This window comes from Taudactylus pleione, unplaced genomic scaffold (assembly GCF_031769625.1).
Source record: "Taudactylus pleione unplaced genomic scaffold, aTauple2 ptg000422l, whole genome shotgun sequence".
Lineage (NCBI taxonomy): Eukaryota > Metazoa > Chordata > Amphibia > Anura > Myobatrachidae > Taudactylus > Taudactylus pleione.
The window spans coordinates 1,296,873-1,318,400 of NW_028284824.1; the positions used below are offsets into that span (position 1 = coordinate 1,296,873).

At 44.8% G+C, this 21,528-nt stretch overlaps 1 protein-coding gene across 1 annotated transcript in view; it reads left to right on the forward strand.

Moving 5' to 3' along the window:
• Positions 1–21,528, forward strand: part of FAT2 (FAT atypical cadherin 2) — a 95,804-nt gene that overhangs the window by 49,965 nt on the left and 24,311 nt on the right. The window contains exons 9-14 of the mRNA XM_088447182.1: positions 2,727–6,773; positions 9,179–9,375; positions 11,665–11,818; positions 12,864–13,097; positions 14,148–14,534; positions 21,228–21,442. Coding sequence (XP_088303308.1) covers positions 2,727–6,773; positions 9,179–9,375; positions 11,665–11,818; positions 12,864–13,097; positions 14,148–14,534; positions 21,228–21,442 — 5,234 coding nt within the window. The remainder of the gene's footprint in view (positions 1–2,726; positions 6,774–9,178; positions 9,376–11,664; positions 11,819–12,863; positions 13,098–14,147; positions 14,535–21,227; positions 21,443–21,528) is intronic.

Here is a 21,528-nt window from a genome sequence, read left to right on the forward strand (position 1 = left end):
AGAGTGGGATGAAGACATCAGGAGAGGTAGCAGTCATTCACAGAGTGAAGTTGGTGAGTGAAGTGATGAGGAAGATGAGTTTAGATATATGGGTGGGAGAAGATTGGGTGATGGCTCTAAAGGTGAGTGTGTGGAGTATGAATTGGATTCTGTAGGGGAAAGTGAGCCAGTGTAGGGCCTGGCGTAGATGGGAGGCAGATGCAGTTTGGTTGGATAGAAAGAGGAGCCCAGCTGCAGGATTGCCACTAAGATAGACCCTTCAGACATAAGTGGAGATACAACTAATGGTGCATACGCACAGTCAGATTTTTCTTCAGATCTGAATGATAACGATTTAAAAAATCGTTCAATCATTCATATTTGAAGGAAAATCTGACATATCTGACATGCCTGAACGATGCGCGTTCCCGATGGTCAGATAACGATATCTGACATCTGATGTGTTTGCAGTCAGACTTGGACGATTCCATTCATTTTAATGCAGTCAAAAATCATTCAATCGTTCAAATCTTTGGTAAAATCGCTCAAATCGTTCATCTGACAGATCTGACAAATCTGACTGTGTGTATGCACCATTAGTTGTGTCTGACTCAGCATCGCTCGGCGTTGAGTACATTTTGCTAATTTCGCAAAACCAACTTGTGTTCAACTCTGAATGGTTTTACATGTTCCGTGCTCTTCTCCTCTCCCTTCTCTCTTACTTTATCTAAATAAATGTGTGATAAGACATATAGGGGCTAAGTCATCATCGGGGGCCGTATGGACCCTGCTGATTAAGTATTTACCTCGCCGCGGGGGATACATTAGTATCCCACTCGCTGCGGGGAATAATTAACACCTAACCAAATTAGATTAAATCTGCAACCAGGTATCAGAATTAAGTGTCTCCTCTGTGTCCACGGACCAAGCCATCTCATGAGGTTTGACCTCTGGAGCATTATACGAAACCAAGAGGCCATATATATTGGATAAGACGCCTCTAACAGGCGAACAAAGAAAACATAAGGCTTCAAGGGATGTTTGGGAATGTTATGATCTAGCAGATTTGACTGTATTATAAAAGCTACACAATTGAAAGTAATAGTAGAGAGAGTAAAAGGGAAGATGAAAGAACCATTGAAAATATTAGTAGAGATAGTGCAGGGGAAGACAAAACCATTCCCTCACATACGCGTAGGAGGGAAAGGAGCTGGACTAATTCCCTAACATTCACCGGTGGTGGAACACTGTCATTGATGACACGTTGAACTGCATCCCACATATGTTCTATTGGGTTCAAATCTGGCAGAAGAGGGGGCCAACTCATGATGCCAAACTCAGGGTAATGCTCCTCCAGCCATAATCTGGTGGCTACAGACCTGTGCAGTGGTGCATTGATGTGCTCAAAGAGCCCGCTCCCATTTGATTGACTGTATGACATGACTGGGTGCAGATGATCCGCAAAGATGGTTATGTAGCATCCACACATCAGTGATGTCTACAAATGTATCAGGGGTCTGAATGGATGCCAGCTGGAAACACCACACACGATAACAGAGCCACCACCGCCCTGAACTGTCCTTTGTTGGCATGTGGGATCCATTGACTTGTTGGGTTTTCTCCACCTGCATAATCATCCTTCTGCCTGAAACAGTTGGTACATTGACTTATCAGACCAGGCTACATGTTTCCAGTCATTTAGTTTTTAGTGGAGATGTTCATGAGCCCATGTGATGGGAAGAGCCTTGTGCTGTGGGGTCAGCAATGGGACCTGATTGGGCCATCAGCTTCTGTACCTCATAGAAGAAAGGGAACATTGCACTATTGGAATGCTGACGTTACTTGTGGTCCCAGCATTAAATTTAGCTGTTATCTGCGGCAATGTTGCTTGTCAGTCAGGTGTTACAAAAAGTTTTCCGATGACTACAGCGGTAATGCACGCTGGATGTCTTCCCTGATGTTGTGTAGTCATGGTACACCCTTGAAGTTGTTGCATGTGACAATCCACTTTTCATCTCTGTCACCTACTATCAAGCCTCGTTCAAAGTCACTTAAATAGTACTACATTGCCATCTTCACTGCAAATTATACAACAATGGATTTCAGAGATTTCTGCCTATATAGAGTACAGAAGATATAATTTAATGTGTGGGCTTGGTAGCATGTACTGGGAATTTTCTGGCAAATGAGTGTAGTTAGTGTGCCTTTAAACAGTTTTTCCAACACAAATCAAGATTTGCTCAAAAAATATGTACTTACCTTGTACACTATTGTCTTCTGCAACCTTGTGACTCCTATTCACAGTTGTCAGCTGAGATAACAACTCTCTAAATATAACATTTATCAAAGCATATTGCCTTGTGCATTGTTACTGATATCTAAACTTTCCTTAATTTAAATAAAATGGCTAGTAGTAGCTCACAATATTTCATGGTGGACTAATTATATCCATAGATCACAGTGGAGTTCTCATGTAGAGGAAAGTACAGCCTGCAATATACTTGTGCACAATTCAGTGCTAGTTGGGTCTTCTCTTCAGGTAGCGGGGTTTCCTATTCGCTAGCTTTAGAGTGTAGGTTAATTTAAGAAAGGACTGTCCACAATTGTCACTCTTTTTAACCACAGTTCTGGATAATCGCGCAAGTAAGAAGTTAGCATGACTGACTTATATATAATATGTCAAGATATATAGAATGTTTTTGAGTTTACTATAAATAGAAATAATATTGTTATTTTTTTCCCAACAGGTAATGTTGAGGGATATTTTAGCATTGATGCATCTTCAGGTCTGATCACTGTTGCAAAAACACTGGAGCAGCCTATGAAGAGCCGCTTTACGTTGACAGTCATTGCAGTAGATCAAGGAACACCACAACTTCAGGACATAGCCACAGTAAATCTGCAAGTCAAACCCTCTGACACATCACCACCAAAATTTATGTCTAGAGAATATGTGGTTGAGATTAGTGAAACAGTACCAATCGGCTCATTTATAACCATGGTGTCCACAACCAGCTGGTCTTCAATCAATTATGACATCAAAGAAGGGAACAAGGAGGGTTCATTTTACATTAACTGTTATTCAGGCATTATCACCACTCAAAAAAATCTAGATTTCGAAACTACCTCTTCTTACCAACTCAAAGTACGTGGTCATAGCTCCCTTGGATATTACAGTGAAACAACTGTGTTTATCTATGTAATTGATGAGAATGACCATGCCCCTATCTTCTCACAAACCATATACTTGGGTCAAATCCGTGAAGATGCTCCAGTAGGCAGCATGGTGACTAATCCTAACCTTACTCCTCTCATCATTCAAGCTACTGACAATGATACAGAGGCGAATGCATTGTTGAGTTTTCAAATTCTAGATCTCGAGGTGCTAAAGTACTTCAAAATCAACCCAAGTATGGGAACACTGTTCACGGTAGCGGAACTTGATTTTGAGCTAACCACAATATTCTCTTTCTATGTACATGTACATGACTCAGGCACTCCAAGTCTGTTTGCCTCTCAGCCTTCACAGGTTACCATCCAAGTAACTGATGTCAATGATTCCCCACCGAAATTCTTACAGGACAGTTATGAACATAATATTTTCTTGCCTGCTTATGATAGTATGCATGTCCTCTCTGTGGCAGCTGAAGATGTGGATTCAGAAGTGATGTATAGCATCTCACAAGGAAATATGGACAGTGCCTTCTCTATTGACCCAGATGTTGGCCTCCTTATTTTAAATGATTCTTCCCTTTTGCATTCATACCGTGAACTCTCAGTAAAAGCTTGGGATGGGCTGTACTATGATACTGCATTAGTAAAAATCAACGTAACAGAGATGCAAAAGACCAGCTTAAAATTTGAACGCCCATTGTACAAAGTGAATGTGACTGAGAATAATCCACAAATCATAGATTTAAATATGGTGGACGTGATAGGAAACCAACTTAATGAGCCAGTTTATTTCTCAGTTCTTACATGGACAGAACAATTCCAGATAAGCCCATCTACTGGGATTCTCCAGACTAAAGGCTTGGCATTTGACAGAGAGATTCAAGACAAATATGATGTTATAGTTGAGGCAAAAGACAATAGAAATCCACCTCGGGTTTCTCAGAGTAAAGTTGAGGTGTATGTACAAGATGTCAATGATAATCCACCAGTCTTCTTAAATACCCCATATTACATCGCTGTGGAGGATGGCTTAGAACCTGGAGATGTTATATTCCAGGTGTCTGCCATGGATAAAGATGTCGGAAAAAACAGTGCTCTGACATACCAACTGGAAGAAGGCTCTAAGTATTTTCGAATTGACCCCTCTTTGGGAGACATTATTCTTAAACAACCTTTTGATTATGAAGCCCTCAATCAGTATGTTCTCAAAGTGATTGTCAGAGACCATGGTCAGCCTTCCTTGCAATCTGAAGAAGACGTAGTAATTATAGTTAGAAACAAATCAAATCCAATTTTCCAAAGCCTGTACTACACAGTGACAGTGCCAGAGAATGTACCAGTTTACACTCCCATTTTACACATCCAGGCTAGGAGCCCTGAAGGGTTCCGTGTGATTTACAATATCGTTGAGAATGATGATCTAAGTTTTTTTAGCATTGACTTTAAGACGGGTTCTCTGAGTGTTTCGGGGCAACTGGATTATGAGACCAAAACATCTCACCTTATAACTGTAAGAGCCACTGACTCTGCTCTGGGTTACTTTTCAGAAACCAGGGTCTTAATTAATGTGGAAGACATCAATGATCACCCACCTGTCTTCTCTCAAATGGTCTACACTGGCCACGTCATGGAGAAACAACCTCCTTATAGACGAGTGATTCAATTGTTCACTTCTGATCAAGATTCAGGGAAGAACCAAGAGGTTTCATACCACATCCTAGGTAACAGCACAGATGGGTCACATGGATTCTTTCATATAAACCCCAAAACTGGTGAAATCTCAACTTCTCAAGAGTTGGATTATGAAACTACTCGTCAAATTAATTTCAAAGTGAGGGCCACAGATAATGGCTTACCTCCTCTGCACACAGATGCTCTTGTCATCATTAATGTTTCCGATGTGAACGACAACCCTCCAAAATTCAGGCAAGCGCAATATGAAGCCAATGTAAGTGAATTGGCCAACTGTGGACATATTATTCTAAAGCTACAAGCTATCGACCTGGATAGCATAGATGCCGGAAAACTGGTGTATCTGATTCTTTCTGGCAATAGTCACCGCCTCTTCACCATAAACAAAACATCTGGAGTTATTTCCCTTTCTAGCCTTTGTAGGAACAGTTTAAATTTGTCTTACCACCTACAGGTCTCAGCTTCAGATGGCATCTACAGAGATATTGTGCCAGTATACATTAATGTCACATATGCAAATAAGCACACGCCATCCTTCCAACAGGATATATATGAGGTAGAACTTGCTGAAAATGCAGAGATCGGGACAACAGTGATTGAAGTGGTGGCATCTGATCCCGATGACGGCCCTTATGGAATTGTGAATTACACTATAATTAATAAGTTGGCTTTAGATATGTTTTATGTAGACAATAAGGGTCATATAGCAACTTTACGGAAATTAGACAGGGAGAATGCAACAGAAAGACTTATAGCTATCAAAGTTATGGCCAAAGATGGAGGCGGGAGGGCAGCCTTTTGCACCGTGAAAATAATCCTCACAGACGAGAATGATAACCCTCCACTATTTATAGCCACTGAGTACATCCTATCTGTCCAGTCTAATTTTAGCAAAGGGAACCCTATTATCCAGGTGGTAGCTTATGATGCTGATGAAGGGCTAAATGCTGACGTCATTTATTCTATTGATAAATATGATGAAGATCTGGTTCAGATCAATCCTTATAATGGGACAATCATAGCTAAAACAAGCTTTTTAGGTTTGGAAAATAAGGACATCAATTTCACAGTTATAGCAAAAGATAGGGCACCTCCCAACTGGAGCTCCCTCGTCCCCGTTCATCTTCATATTGTACCAACAGAGGTCACTTTGCCAAAATTTTCAGAGCCACTGTATAGTTTTACAGCATCTGAAGATCTGCCCACCGGCTCAGAAGTGGGGTTAGTGAAAGCAACAGCTATGGAACCAATTATTTACAGCCTGGTAGAAGGCACAACTCCAGAAAGCAACAAAGACGGCGTGTTCAGTCTGAATAAGCATACAGGAGCACTCATTGTGAAAAAGGGGGTAGACCATGAAAAAACCAAATGGTATCTAATCGATGTTCAGGCTAATTGTCCTCACTTGGGCAAAGAGCTTGTCTCTTTGGTTTCAGTAAGCATCCAAGTAAAAGACATTAATGACAATCAACCTGTTTTTGAAGCAGACCTTTATAGAGCTTCAATAACAGAGAATATGCCTGCTGGAACAACCGTCATACAAGTTACTGCCAATGATCAGGACACAGGCAATGATGGAATAGTATCTTATAGCCTTAAAGGAGATAGTAGTGAGATCCACATGTTCTTCACCATCGACACTGACAATGGTTGGATCACAACACTAAAGGAGCTTGACTGTGAGAAGCAAGAGGTCTATCGTTTCTTTGTGGTGGCATCTGACCAGGGCAAGAAAATCCGTCTTTCTTCGGAAACACTGGTAGAGGTATCAGTTACTGATGATAATGATAACCCTCCAAGGTTCACCTCTCAAGTTTACAGAGGTTCTGTGGCAGAAAACAGCCAACCTGGACAGGTCATAACTACCCTTAAGACACAAGACAATGATATCTCCGAAAACAACAGGAAAGTCACCTGCTACATAACAGGTGAGATTATTGCCTTAAATGATATACAGTATCAATGTGTTTTGATGTATAGACTAATAATATCGAGCCTTTACCCTCTAGTTGTTATTGACTTTTCTGTGATATATTGCATATAAAACATCTACTTTATTGCTGTCTCCATTTAAAAAAAATATTTTCTTTGGTGAAGTACAGTAAGATATCTTCATATAACTTGAAAAACAATTACTATGTGTACAATAAGCCATATAATTTGCCCTCTTAAATTGCAATTCAGTGTCACTACAGTCAGAGGCGGATTTAGAGCTAATGGGGCCCTAAGCAAGTCACCGATTTGGGGCCCCTTTCTTCAAACAATCCATAACACTATATTTTCGTTCTTGATTTATTCACTATTTTTCCTACTTATATTGTAATGTCCCTTACACATTATGCCACACAGTAATTCCATTTACATATTATGCCACACGATAACATATAACATACTGTATATAATGGTGCCGTGTTTTTAAATGGGTTGTCTCATGTTATTCCACTGCAGCATTGAAGCTACAGGGCCTAATTCACTACGGATCGCAATTCTGCTTATACGCCCGTAATGCAGTTGCTAATAATAGCGGTGATATGTAAATATTTGCAATGGCATTGCGATCGCAGCCTAACATAAGGACGGCCACTTCCCCTTACTCACATCCGTATACTTGTCAACATAGCAAAACAATCGGTAACATCGAGTAACATCGGATCCATATACGGCAGGTCAGACCGCACTCAGGAATTGCATACTTCAGCTTACTCTATGAGGCTTCAGGCTGCGTATGGTATCGCAGTGGCTAATTTATGCACACCCATGCAACGCCACGCATGCACTGGCACGCATGAGTTCACCCGACCACCACCCCCACCCCCCCTTACCACCCACAGATGGCACTTCCTGTCAGTCACTGTGCCATGTGTCTGCGTATCCTCTGCGTTCGCTTTCCGATTCGCATGCACTGCGATGCATACACATGCACAGTCTGCAACAATCGTCCGATTGCGTGCGTCTTAGAACTTGCGATCCTTGCTGAATCAGGCCCACAGTATTTATAAAGACACACTGAGACTCCTGCATTGGGGCCAGCATTATATAACTCAGCATGAGAAGTACAGTATAGCCTTTTGTGTTCCAAAATGTACTTTATTAGAAGGGCACTAATTTATCATATAAGGTTCATCTCTTTATCAAGGGTCTGGGGAATGACATAATATAGGAAATAATAATGATCATATTTAATATGTATAACATGGTCTAGCCCAGTCTGATAAACTACAGAAACAACCAACTTCACACCCTACCCCCACGCAGATGGAACCACCCACGGCTGACACCCCCCCTCCCCCTCCCGCCATGGTCAACCCCCCTCAATGTCTACTAGAGCTGGTGAGTGCTGCTTCTTAATCACACTGCCATCCACCACCCAACACTAGGCTGACTCCCAGCCAGACACAACCAACTCCGCAGACAACCCCCCCTCCGCGGCTGACCCTCTCCCCTCCGGTCGACCCACCGCTGCTGCATCCACCACCCCAAATCACTGACACTCACCATCTCTTTCTTCTTGTACCCTCTCTCTGGAGCTTGGACGGCAGCAGCGCGGCACCTCAGCTCAGTTTCTTCTTGGCTCCTCTCTCTGAGCGTGTGACATAACAAGCGGTACAGTGCATGGGGGAGGGCTCGGAGAGGAGAGTGAATGAGTGAGATAGAGAGAGCGGCACCCGGCGGCAGCTGTCCAATCGATCATGAGCTGCTGCTGACAGTCTGCCGGGGCGGCATGAAACTATATCACAAGCCTCCATACAGTCCTGTCAGCGGGCCCCCTGGGAGCCGCCGGGCCCCAAGCAGGTGCTTATGTTGCCTAGCGGTAAATCCGCTACTGACTACAGTACAGTATAGATTTAAGCACCAGTCAAATAACGTACTGCAACAAATTAATTTCAAATGTCCATATTCTGAGATGCAGTCTAAGTGTACCTCATTTACTTTATGTCATAATACAGTGTCGGTTCAAGAGAGGAGGGGGCCTATGTGCAGTCTTCATGCGGGCCCCCGCCATCTCTCACTATGCCAGAATCTACTGTGCATTTGCAGGACCCCGGTAACATGGCGCCCACTCCATGCTTCCGTTGATTTCTCTACTGCGCATGTGCAGATCTTCCAGAAAATGGTGGATGCACTATTTTCACAGTGATTTCTGTTGCACTAATGCCAGTGAGGTAATTAGAATATAAGGGTGTGGGGTATGTGGTATGGTCCCCCTGGACCCAGCGGCCCGTGTGCACCACACACCCTGCAACTATTATAAATACACCCATTTCATAATAGAATATACACAAGACATAATAATGAACAGTTTTACACAGTAATCATGATATTCTATTGACAGACGGAGATCCCTTTGGCTTATTCAACATTAATGAAGTAAGAGATCAGTGGGTGATTTCCTCTAAAAAATCATTGGACAGGGAAGAGATGGAGAAACATCTTCTGAAGGTGACAGCATCTGATGGGAAATTCCAGGTGACCACCGAGGTGGAAATTACTGTGCTGGACATCAATGACAACAGTCCTGTGTGCCAGCAGGTAGGTGGGTAGTGGGGGTGAATTCAGACATATATACTTTGCTTTAAAATAATGTTTTAATCACACGGTCTTAAAATATACAGACATAAGTCATTTTGTCCATATTTTCCCATCTCGTAGCATTACTACCGTATATTAAAAATATCTATCTTATAATATGGCTGCATAGCTTCCCATACCTGTAACAGTGTAGCAAGACAAGAGTCCTCATCACTGGCTCTGATTTTCTGTTCATTTCTAAAATGATATAATAGGCTTTTTCCAGTGTTTATTCAATCCCCTACTCTACTCCGTTATTCCTTCCCTATTGCATCATTTATTTGCTTATAAACAAAATTGTTAAGTAAATATTATAATACACGACTAATGTTTTTGAAAAAAGAAAAAAAAACCTCCAGTAATAATATCAGTATAACCAGTGAGTACTGATATCATTCAGCGATGCCCCCTGGTACCCTGGCTTCCAACATCATCAGTTGGGTTGCACCTACCCCTGACCATCAGCTAATATTACAGCTTACTCAGGTGTATCTGTCTACTTCCAGGTCTGCATGTTTCGGAATTGTTTTGAATACGTCCTTACTGTACTTACTGAACACCCCCATATCACGCATCCATGCGAAGGCTGCTGGAGGCAGGTGTAAATGGCAGAATGACAGAAATAAGCATTAACACGTGTCTGTACAGAGTTCTGGGCATGTGCAGAGCATTTTCATGCAAATTACACCACACCAAGTGGCGTTTTACTCGCTCTGCATCTTCCCCATAGTTCTGAAAATAATATAAAGTTGATCGTAAAATAATATATCCATTAACTGCAGGGAGTTCGGAAAGTCCCTCTGCAGTGACTGTGTGCTGAGTGTGTGACAGTCCAAAATTCAAATAAGGGAGCCACACCAACTGCCAGTGAGCCCTGGCCAGCGATGTTTGGCAGCATTTGGGGTGGCAGTTGGTGTGGCTCCCCTTTATGAATTTTGGACTGTGCTGCAGCCACACCTCTGGAGCCGCCACTGTCTGTCACATGCTTAGCACACATTCACTGTGGAGGGACTTTCCAAACTCCCTGTACAATGCGGCAGTGGTCCCAGTGGCTTTGCCCTGTATGAAAATTTTCCAAAGAAAAAAAAAATCCAAGCTTGGGTAAACTATATATATATATATATATATATATATATATATATATATATATATATATATATATTACTGTATATATGCATCAATGCCACAGCTATCTCAGGGCTAAGAGACATTCTGCATCGCCACTTATTGCAGCAATGCAGGATGTCTTAGCACTTTGTTGTATAAAAAAATAGAGTCTCCAGTGAGATGTTACGGAGACTTACCCCTTCGGCGATCTTTTTCCCACAGGGAGGGATGACCTACTGTAAGCATCACATCCCCGATGCTGTACATTTCGCCACTTATCATGTACATACCAGCGATACTATCGTCAGTATGTACCTAGAAAATCACAAAGGACAGCTCTCCCGTTAAGAGCTCTGCTTTGCGATAGAAAGACTTCTGGGTTTATGGCACAGAAGTCCCTCTGGCATCCTTCTGCACATGCACAAAATGACGCGCGCCGCCGGACACACTGGGAGGGATCTGATTGGCTCCGTCTCAGTGCAGGACATTAAAAAAAGCCTAAAGGCATTGTTTAACGCCATCTAAAGATGGCATTACCCAACTGGTTGAAGCTTAGTACATATGAGAAATGCGGTAAAACCCCCGAAAACTGCATTTTCAGGTGTATGACACCATTGTTTCTCTTAGTACATCCCGCCCTGATAGTGCTATGTGATAGGTAATGGATAGTGAGCGTGCACTGGATTCTAAGAAGACAAGACTGTGCATCCTGAAATAATAGATCAGGAGCGCCTTGCTGTGGCATTGGCTTAGTATGTAAGCAAAACGCCATCCTCAGATGGCATCATGTGTTATGTTGCAAACGATAAAAAGTAATTGCGCTTCAAGCTATGGCGCCATTATAAAGAGAAAAATGGTGCCATTGGGGAAATCTCTGATTTCTTCCTGGACTGCCTTTTAATACATACGGAGAAGTAATGATAACATCTTTTTTCTGCGAAAAAGCAGAAAATAGGAGTTTTCACCGCTTGATACATTGACCCTTTTGTGAGAAGGAGACAGATAGTCCCCACTCATCAGAAATAGCAGCAGCATTCCTAAACAGTCACTCTTATTCAGCTTTGTTGGAGATTTCACATTCTTGCTACGGATGAATTGCTGCAATGCAGAATGAAAAAATCTGTGATTATTCCTCTTTATCAGATGCCTTACACAGCAACGGTTGCCGAGGACGCCCCTGCTGGCCTCTTTATCCTCAAGATATCAGCCAAGGACCCTGACATTGGTAGTAATGCACAGATCTCGTATGCACTTTATGGAGTAGGAGATGACCAATTCCGACTGGATCCATATACTGGTGAGTTCTCCCAGTATTCACACTAATGATTATTACTGCATGTTCTACAATAGATTACATTTACTATCCAAAACACTTATTGTATGACACAGTACATTTTGTAAGTCGGTCAGTGGGATTCAGAAATGGTCTCAATAGCTATTGCAGTGGATGTGCGAAAATATGCAAATATTGCAGCCGACGGGATACCGGCGGCGTCTCAGATCCGCCACCTGCGTACGAAGAAGTAACCATCTGGCATACATCGGTCGATCATCGAACCCTGTGGTTACTCAGAATGGCTGCCAGAATTGAGACACCGGAGCCTTTGCAACTGCGTAAGGGATCTCAGTTGCTGGGTGGGACACACCCTGAAAACGGTGGCGGCACACCAGTTTTTGAGTCATCACCCACAAACGGTCCCTGCCTGTCAATCACTTTGCGAATAAGTCCTCAATGTCACAGGACCATTGCGGCACATGCGCAGTGTGACTTATAAGCATACGCAGTTGAAAATAAAATCGGCCATTTGAGAATACATCGGCATTGTGACCGTCACTGAAACAGGCCCAGTGCTTGTTCAGCTTATCTTTTGTATAGCTGAACATAAGTAACACTCAATCTGACTCCTATAGCAAAATTTGGAAATGCTGGTCCACCGGCTTGGGAGGCCACCGCTCTGCTCTCCTGAGAATGTATGGGGCTTCACTGCACATCCGCTGGTGCCACACACAAGCTCAGAAGATTGGGGGTTCCTTACCGGCAGTCCAGCATTACCACTGGTGGGCAAAAATGATTCAACCATGTTTAGTAAATAAGCTATACAATGTATTATGGGGTAGAGTTGCAGTAAAGTCAGATTTTGCAGGAGAGCAGATGTTTGCACTAATTGATATAGGGAGTTGAGCAGATCTAGGACGTGTCTCGTCCAGTGCAACTCATTCGTCAGAAATGAGATATCATGGTGTGAAATAGGATTACTTAAATGTGATTACATTCTGGCTGTTGTGGACACGCTATATTATCATGTTGATCTAAGCGTTTAATATTATATCTTGTTACACAGGAGAACTCACGGCGTTGGCACCTTTGGACAGAGAGCAGAAAGCATCTTACCACCTGCTAGCAAAAGCCACAGATGGAGGGGGATTGTCCTGCCAAGTGGACATTGCCTTGTATCTGGAAGATGTTAATGATAATGAACCCGTATTTTCCATGGATCACTACTCTGTGACCGTGTTTGATAATACTACCGTGAAGACCCCTGTTGCTGTGGTCAATGCTAGAGACCCTGATGAAGGTAGTGATAAACTTCTCTAGTCGCCGACACAAAGTGAATGCAGACGCTTTGGATTACTGACCGGAGCCTTATGTGTGTAGAATGTGTATGTTCTCTTTGGGGTTTCGTGGGGTTTCTCTGGGCACTTTGGTTTCTTCACACTCCAAAAACATATATGTTAATTGGCTGTTGACTAAAACAGTCCCTAATGTCAGTGCCAGAGCAGTACAGCACCGCCCCCTGGACACGTGACATTATCACTTCACATTAAGGGGGGCTGGGCTGTCAGCACAGGGAGGTACAGCAATGCCCGGAGTGGCACCCTACAGCTAGCGATAGCCAAATGCAGGGGCCAGGCAGCAACTGTGCCGCTCCAAGTGCTCTACGCCCTGGGCAAGGGCATTGCTCGCATGCCCCACCCTATGGAATTTATACTGTAAACTCAAATGACGCTGCACAATTGTTGCCAATATTACAATACAGTATTATTTTATTATTATTATTATTATTATGAATAATATATAAGGATTGTGTTATCCTACATATTGGTTTGGCCCACAAAATGGTAACTTCTGCAGTATAGGGAACATATGCTCATTACATAGTACCAAGTTAATTAGCAGTGCAGCAAAGTCAAGTAAGATGCAAAAACAGTTGAAAAAATTAAAATGTGAAATTGTTTCTATTCTACTGTGGTTTCTGTATTTCCATTCCCCTCTTTTAAACTCCTGCACTTGCCCTTGCAGTCATCGTATTTGAAACTCAAAAAGAAAGTACATGATGACCTTAATGAATTAATCATAAATATAGTAAATCGATGCTTAATAAACATGATTTACATAATTTAACATTGTAAATTGATTAAAACTGGTCTAGTTACTAAACTTGATTATATAGTTATAAACTTGATTATATAGTTTACATAAATTAACTTTCTAGAGTTCAACTGTCTTTATATGTTGATGCACTGGCAAGTGCGCAAATGTTGTTGGAGATCATCTTTGGATACTGTTAAACAAATGTTAAGGTGACAACTGTTTTTAAATGTTTATTTTGTACTTTACGTTTTAGGTTTGAATGCTGAGGTTCTGTATTCTCTCTTGAACTCTGCCAATGGACTTTTTTCGGTTGAGGGAAATACTGGAGTAGTTCGTCTTGACAAACCTCTAGAAGATATGGAAGATAAAACTATTGATCTAGTTGCCTGTGCCACAGATCGCGGCTTACCTCATCCACTTTCAACATGTGTACCCATTACAGTATCAGTAGTGTCTCTGAGTTATTACCTGGAAGTATTTGGGCACTCTGAAAAAAATATACTGGTGCCAGAAGACCAGCCAATAGGGTCGGAGCTCTTGAATCTATTAGAGATGACGAAAGACATTGAGCATGATATCAAAATCAAGTATGAAATCTTGAATGGGAATGAAAATGGGATATTTCGTTTACACAATACAGGTATAGTGATTGTTTTATTTAAAGGGAGAGATTGATAAGAAGAAGATGGGAAAATTATTGTCAGTAAATAAATCATCATATCTTTTGGACTTTCATCTTTATGTTGAGAGGGTATAGTGTAATGCAGGAACAATAGCTCAACAATGTATCAGTGCGTAGTAGATCTCTTCCTTGTAGAGATGAGTGCTGACCCCTGTGATCTGATTTTGATTTTGGATCTGAATTCATCTACATGTTTTGGTTTTGCAAAACCACCCTCAAGTGTATTGGTTTTGGTTCTGGTTTAAAAAATAAATAAAAATAAAAAAAAATCACGAAAGTTCAACCTCTTTACATGCAATCCAAACCCCGAGTTCGATTTTTAAAACGGGGTTCTGAGCTGACCGCAAAACTGAGTCAGGACTTAGCACGAATCGGGACCCCAAAGTGATTCCGAACTCAGACTCTGTTCGACTTGGAACCCCTAAATTCGGTTGTTGTCAGTTCTCTGGGAATCGAACCAGCACATCTCTACTTCCTTGTATATACTGATATATAGCAGTAATACAGTGTTTACTCTGCAAGTGTTAACTTTAGAAAAATAGATAAAAAAATTAGAACTTTCAGGAAAAAGTGTTTAACTCATTATAATTGGTGTGCACACTAAACAAAAATATGGGCATCTGTTTTCCACATGTATCATGCTTCTTAAGATTCACATATAACACAACACACTGCAAAACAAACTTACCTGGATAGTATGACATCAGACTAGGAGAAAGGCTACAAAAAGCTTTAGAAAAAAAAAAGTACAAAAAACCATAATAGACTCTATGGAGTATCTAGCTATTATCTTCTAGAAGGTGCTAGATAAGTGTTAAGTAAAATCTGATTGGTTGCTATGGACAATATCTCTACTTCTAAAAACCTGCACTCTATGTGTTATATTTACATTGTTTTAAAATTTACTATAAATAATTTGAAATATCTTGTTGTGTCCTTGCAGTTAAAGATAGGACTTGTGAAAAAAGAAAAGCTAAAAAAAGGACAGTACTCATACCCCAATGCATTGCTTGTAGCAACGCAATAAATAGGGAAGGGGCTTTTTTGAAGTCCACTGTAGTACTGTAGTAACGACCTATTGTATCATCTAACATTCCAAGACCCAAGCTATTCAGAAAGAAATAGGTCCGGGTTTGGGTATTCTATCCATGTTTTTTATTATTATTTATTTGTATCTTTCTACTTCAGGGTCCATAGGGTATCCACAGGATACCTTGGGGTATAGGTGATGACGTCAGGCATCGGGCACCATAAAGTTAAGCTTTCAGCCTCCCAGGATGCACTAGGGTCCCCCTCCTATACCCCGCCCCCGAGCCAAGGCATCTCAGTTTCGTTGGTGCCCGGCTCAGAGTCGGATGCACCTGTTTAGAGGGGGGCTAAGGATAGCCCCTGAAGTTTTCTACAAGGCAGCTGTGGCTACACATCTGGTAGTACAGTATGGACAGTCATTCTTGACGTCCATGCTGTCTTCCCTACACCCCCGCCGGTACTGATCCGGGGATGCTGGTAGGCATCTGGGGTCACAGCTAGCGGTGACCCCAGATGTTTGGGACCATGGCCGGATTTAAGGGGGACAGCAGGTAAGCAGCGGGGTCCCGCGGTGGGTCCCCGCTGGAACATGGTCCGGACTCTCCAGGCAGGGGGCTCCCTGGGGACTGGCTGCAGCGTGGAGCCAGGTTACGGACCTGCGCTTCCACTACCCCCCTGGCACAGCGGACCGCAGCTGAGCGGCAGCGCTGCGGCGTCCCAGGGGTTAATTGCATGCCTGGGGAGCGAGCCTTCCCTGTACACAGCCGGCGCCTCCCCCGCTGCACACAGCCTCTCTGTACTTGCCGATTGGCCTTGTGGCAGCGCTCCTCCCCCAGGCCGGCCTCCTCTCTGCTCCTCGGTGGCCATCTTTCCTGAAGCACGGTGAACGCTGCTGATTGGTGGCATCGTGGTCTGGGTCCCCCGGCATACCTCTCCTCCGTTGGAACAGGTCTGTGTATGCAGCGCTGAGTCCTACCAGGCCCTGTGTCTGCGTAGTTGAGGATCAGTGCTGATAGTGCAGGGATTGATTTCTTTGTATTGTATGTGACTGCTGCTAGCATCTGCAGCTTGTACTTTCACTTTCTACTGTCAGCCTTTTCACTGTCCCTGCTCTTCTTCTGCTAAAGCCCTTGCGGTGCGGTGATTGCAGGGCGGTTCTCCCACTATACTAATGCGTATCAGTGAGAGGGGTCACATACTTGCCAGCATGTCTGAGAGTGATTTTCCTCTCCAGCTTCTGTGTACTACGTGTAAGGTACCTATAGCGGAGGGGGAGGGTAGCGCGGAGGGACTATGTCGGCAGTGTTTTTTATTGACGCGGCCAATTACTGTCACGGCTCCGGTTCAGGAGCCGCCCTGGGCTTGTTTCGCTAAAGCGCTTACAACCCTAGTGGGCCAGTTAGCTCCGCAACCTGTGTTCCCTCAGATGGTATTGTCCCAGCAGTCAGTGGTGTCGTCACCCATGCATGGGTTCCCGAGACAACTGTTGGTACCCCATAGTCTCCCTATTTCCCCTCCTCAGGTCTCTCAGGAGCCTGCGTGGGTTAATTCTCTGACAAGTTCTGTGCAGCATTTGTCAGACGTGTTACAAGGGGAGTCTGCGTTGCGGCCTCATAAGCGGCCGGTGGCGTCTCTGTCCACTCCTTATGAGGATGACGAGGGGACGACCGATGATGGGGAGATTCTGGATCTTTCGGACCAAGAACCTCTCCGTACTAAAGAGTCGGAGGCTAAGTCTAAGGTTTATATACCTGGCCTTATTCGTGCAGTCCGCACTGCTTTAGTTATTGAGGATGATGAACCTCCGGTATCAAAATCCAAATATGCCTTTTTCAAAGATGTTATGGGTGACTCCACAGTGTTTCCTCTTTCGGGTCAATTGGTGGACCACTTAGAGGAGGCGTGGAAACATCTTGGCAAACGGTATCAGCCTCAAAGACGTTTAGCAGTGGCTTATCCGTTTGCGGACAATTATTTTGCTAAGTGGGAATCCCCGCCACAGGTGGATTCCCATGTGACACGCCTGGTCCGAAGTGCCACGTTGCCCATGCCCTCCATGTCCTCCTTAAAGGATGCCGTGGACCGTAAGGTGGAAATCTGCCTAAAGTCTGTTTATTCCCTCGCGGGGGGGACAGCCAGGCCGGCTATGGCCATTTGTTGGGTAGCCAGAGCTATGGAGCGCTGGGCAGATAGTTTAGAGGCGTCTTTAGATTCCGACTGTTCGGCTGAACAGACCGAGTTGATAGGCAATCTCCGGGATTCGGCCACTTACATTAATGAAGTGGCTTTAGATATCAGTACCCTGACTTCTTGGATTTCTTCGGCAGCTGTGGCGGCTCATCGCACCTTATGGTTGCGATCTTGGAAGGCGGACGCTGTTTCCAAAAAGGGCTTGGAAGCTTTGCCTTTTAATGGAGAAATCCTATTTGGTCCGGATCTAGACAAAATTGTAGCCACGCTGGCGGCAGCCAAATCGGCATGTCTCCTGTCTGCTGCTGTTCCTTCCAGTTCAGGTACGTCGTCCTTTCGGCCTTACAGGGCCCAGGGTAGGCCTAAAGCACAGTCCTTTCCCCGACAGGCTGGCCCCAAGAAATCGGCCAAGCCCCGGAAGCAGGCCTGGAGTACCAGATGTCCGGCCCCTAAGTCTGATGACAAACCTGCGGCCTGACAGTCTGGGCCTCCCTTTGGGGGATCCCAAAGTGGGAGGCCACCTGCTACCGTTCGCCCAGTGTTGGTCGGTAACCACGACAGACAGTTGGGTTCATGAGGTGGTTTTTCACGAGTATGCCCTCTCCTTTCGGCACAGACCCCCTCCCAATTCTTCACCACGGGTCTTCCTTCAACCGGAACAAAGCCATGGAACTGTTCTTCTACACCATTTGGATCTGACGATTGCAGTACTGCAACGGCACGGCTGGTTAATAAACTGGCAAAAGTCCACCCTGATCCCGTCTCAGAGGATTCTGCACCTCAGAGCCTTGTTGGACTCCAGTCAGCAGAGGATCTTTGTGACGGGGGAAAAGATCTCTGCCTTGCAGTTGAGGGTGCGCAGTTGTCTGCAGAGTCGCCGTGTGTCTCTTCACTCGGCAATGAGGTTACTGGGCTCCATGGTGTCCGTATTCGACATGGTGGAACATGCCCAGTTTCACTCCAGACCTCTGCAACAATTGATCCTGTCCAAATGGAATGGACTGCCTCAGAGTCTCAAATCCCAGACAATGGTGCTCACTCCGGAGGTTAGCCTGTCCCTTGCCTGGTGGTTGCAGACGACCCATCTCAACAAGGGTCGTCCGTTTTGGGTGGCGAACTGGGTCCTATTGACAACGGACGCCAGTCTTCGGGGCTGGGGAGCGGTCACGGGTCCACACTTGTTCCAGGGCAGATGGACTCAGGCGGAAAAGGAGCTTCCGATAAACATCTTGGAACTCTGCGCCGTTTTCAATGCTCTCCAGCAGGCCCATCGGGTTCTCCAGGGTCATCCCGTGCAGGTCCAATCGGACAATGCCACCACCGTGGCCTGCATAAATCGGCAAGGAGGAACCCGAAGCCGGGCGGCACTCGTAGAGGTGTCCCGCATCCTGATCTGGGCGGAGCGCAATCTCCCGGCCATATCAGCGGTATTCATCCCGGGAGTCCTCAACTGGGAGGCCGGCTTTCTCAGTTGCCACGACGTTCATCCGGGGGAATGGTCTCTGCACCAGGACGTCTTTCAACTTCTGGTGGACAGGTGGGGTCTTCCAGAGATCGACCTCATGGCGTCACGGCACAACAACAAGTTGCCGGTGTACGGGTCTCGCACAAGAGACAAAAAGGCGTCTCTCGTGGGATGCTCTGTCCGTCCAGTGGACGTTCCGGTTTGCTTATCTCTTTCCTCCATTTTCCCTTCTTCCACGGGTAATCCGGAAATTCAAACAGGAAGGAGGGACGCTCCTGTTGATAGCTCCCGCATGGCCCAGATGGCACTGGTTCTCAGACCTTCAGGGTCTGTCCGTGGACATTCCTCTGCAGTTGCCGCTACGACCGGACCTACTGTCACAGGTTCCTTGTCTTCACCCAGACCTGACTCGGCTGTCTTTGATGGCGTAGCTGTTGAGACGGTCATGTTAAGGTTCAGGGGGTTTTCCAGCTCTGTAGTACGAACTATGCTAAGAGCTCAGAAACTGTCTTCTGCAAGAATATACCATCGTGTGTGGCATACGTTCTTCCAGTGGTGTCGACCGAGAGGTTATGCACCTCGGGAGTTCCGTCTGTCTAGAGTGCTAGCCTTCCTACAGGCGGGACTAGACCATGGGCTTCGCCTTGCTTCTTTGAAGGCGCAGGTTTCTGCCCTGTCTGGTTCCATCGTAGGATTGCTACAATCCCTGATGTGCACACCTTTATGCAAGGTGTTCTTCGAATTCAGCCGCCATTTGTTCCACAGGTGGCGCCTTGGGATTTGGCTGTGGTCCTGAGAGCTCTCCAGGGACCGCCGTTTGAACCACTGGGCCCAGTGGATCTTAAATGGCTGACAGCTAAAACAATTTTCCTTTTGGCCATCGCTTCGGCCAGACGTGTTTCTGATTTAGGGGCTCTCTCTTGTAGACCCCCTTTCTTGATTTTTCATGGGAACAGGGCGGTGCTGCACACTCGTCCTGATTTTCTTCCCAAAGTTGTTTCCTGTTTTCATATCAACGAGGAAATCGTTGTGCCGGCTTTTAACTCACCTGACCTTTCAGTGGGTGAGGCCACTTTGGACGTTGTGTGGGCCTTAAGGATTTATGTTGACCGCACTTCTTCGTTTAGGAAATCGGACGCCTTGTTTGTCCTCTATGGCTTCCGTAAAAAGGGTTGGCCTGCTTCAAAGCAAACTTTGGCAGGTTGGATCCGTATGGCAATTTCAGAAGCTTATCTTCATGAAGGCCTGCCGGTTCCATCCTCTGTGAGGGCTCATTCCACTAGGTCTGTGGGTCCTTCGTGGGCAGCTCGACGTGGTGCCTCTGCAGTCCAGATCTGCAAGGCTGCCACGTGGTCCTCTGTCCATACCTTTGTGAGGTATTACGCGTTTGACACCTTTGCCTCTCAGGATGCCTCCTTCGGGCGGCGGATTCTTCTTTCAGCACAGGAGCGTCCCCACCCTTGAAGGATACTGCTTTGGGACATCCCCAAGGTATCCTGTGGATACCCTATGGACCCTAAAGTACAAAATATGAGATATGGTAAGAACTTACCTTTGTTATCTCTATTTCTACGAAGTCCATAGGGTTCCACAGGACTCCCGCCCTGTCACACCTGTGCTGCAGATGGGCTTTGCTCTGGTCACCGGTTTTTCCCTCTCCCTCTGGTGAGAATGTGATTCTTGTGTGTGTCCAGATCTTTTTTCTCTCTTTTCCTTCTCCTCCTCCGGCCTATGGCTTGGTACGTAACTGAGATGCCTTGGCTCGGGGGCAGGGTATAGGAGGGGGACCCTAGTGCATCCTGGGAGGCTGAAAACTTAACTCTATGGTGCCCGATGCCTGACGTCATCACCTATACCCCAAGGTATCCTGTGGAACCCTATGGACTTCGTAGAAATAGAGATAACAAAGGTAAGTTCTTACCATATCTCATATTTTTTAAACTGACTAATTTTGATTTCTTCTGCAGGTATGTTATACTTGAATGGGAATCTGGACTTTGAAACCCAGCATCAGTATTACCTCTCAATAGAAGGCACACGAGGGGGCTCTCCTCCCCTGAGTGATGTCACTGTTGTTGTCATCAATGTCACAGATGTAAATGACCACAGGCCTATCTTCAGCCAGGAGGAGTACAAGGAAGAAATCAGAGAAGATGCAGTGGTGGGAGACCTGGTTTTACTGGTGAGGAACTGTAATGGGGATCCTTCATCAATTTACTTATTGAAGGGGAAAGTGGGGTTAGCAGACACTAGAGTAGGAAACAGAGA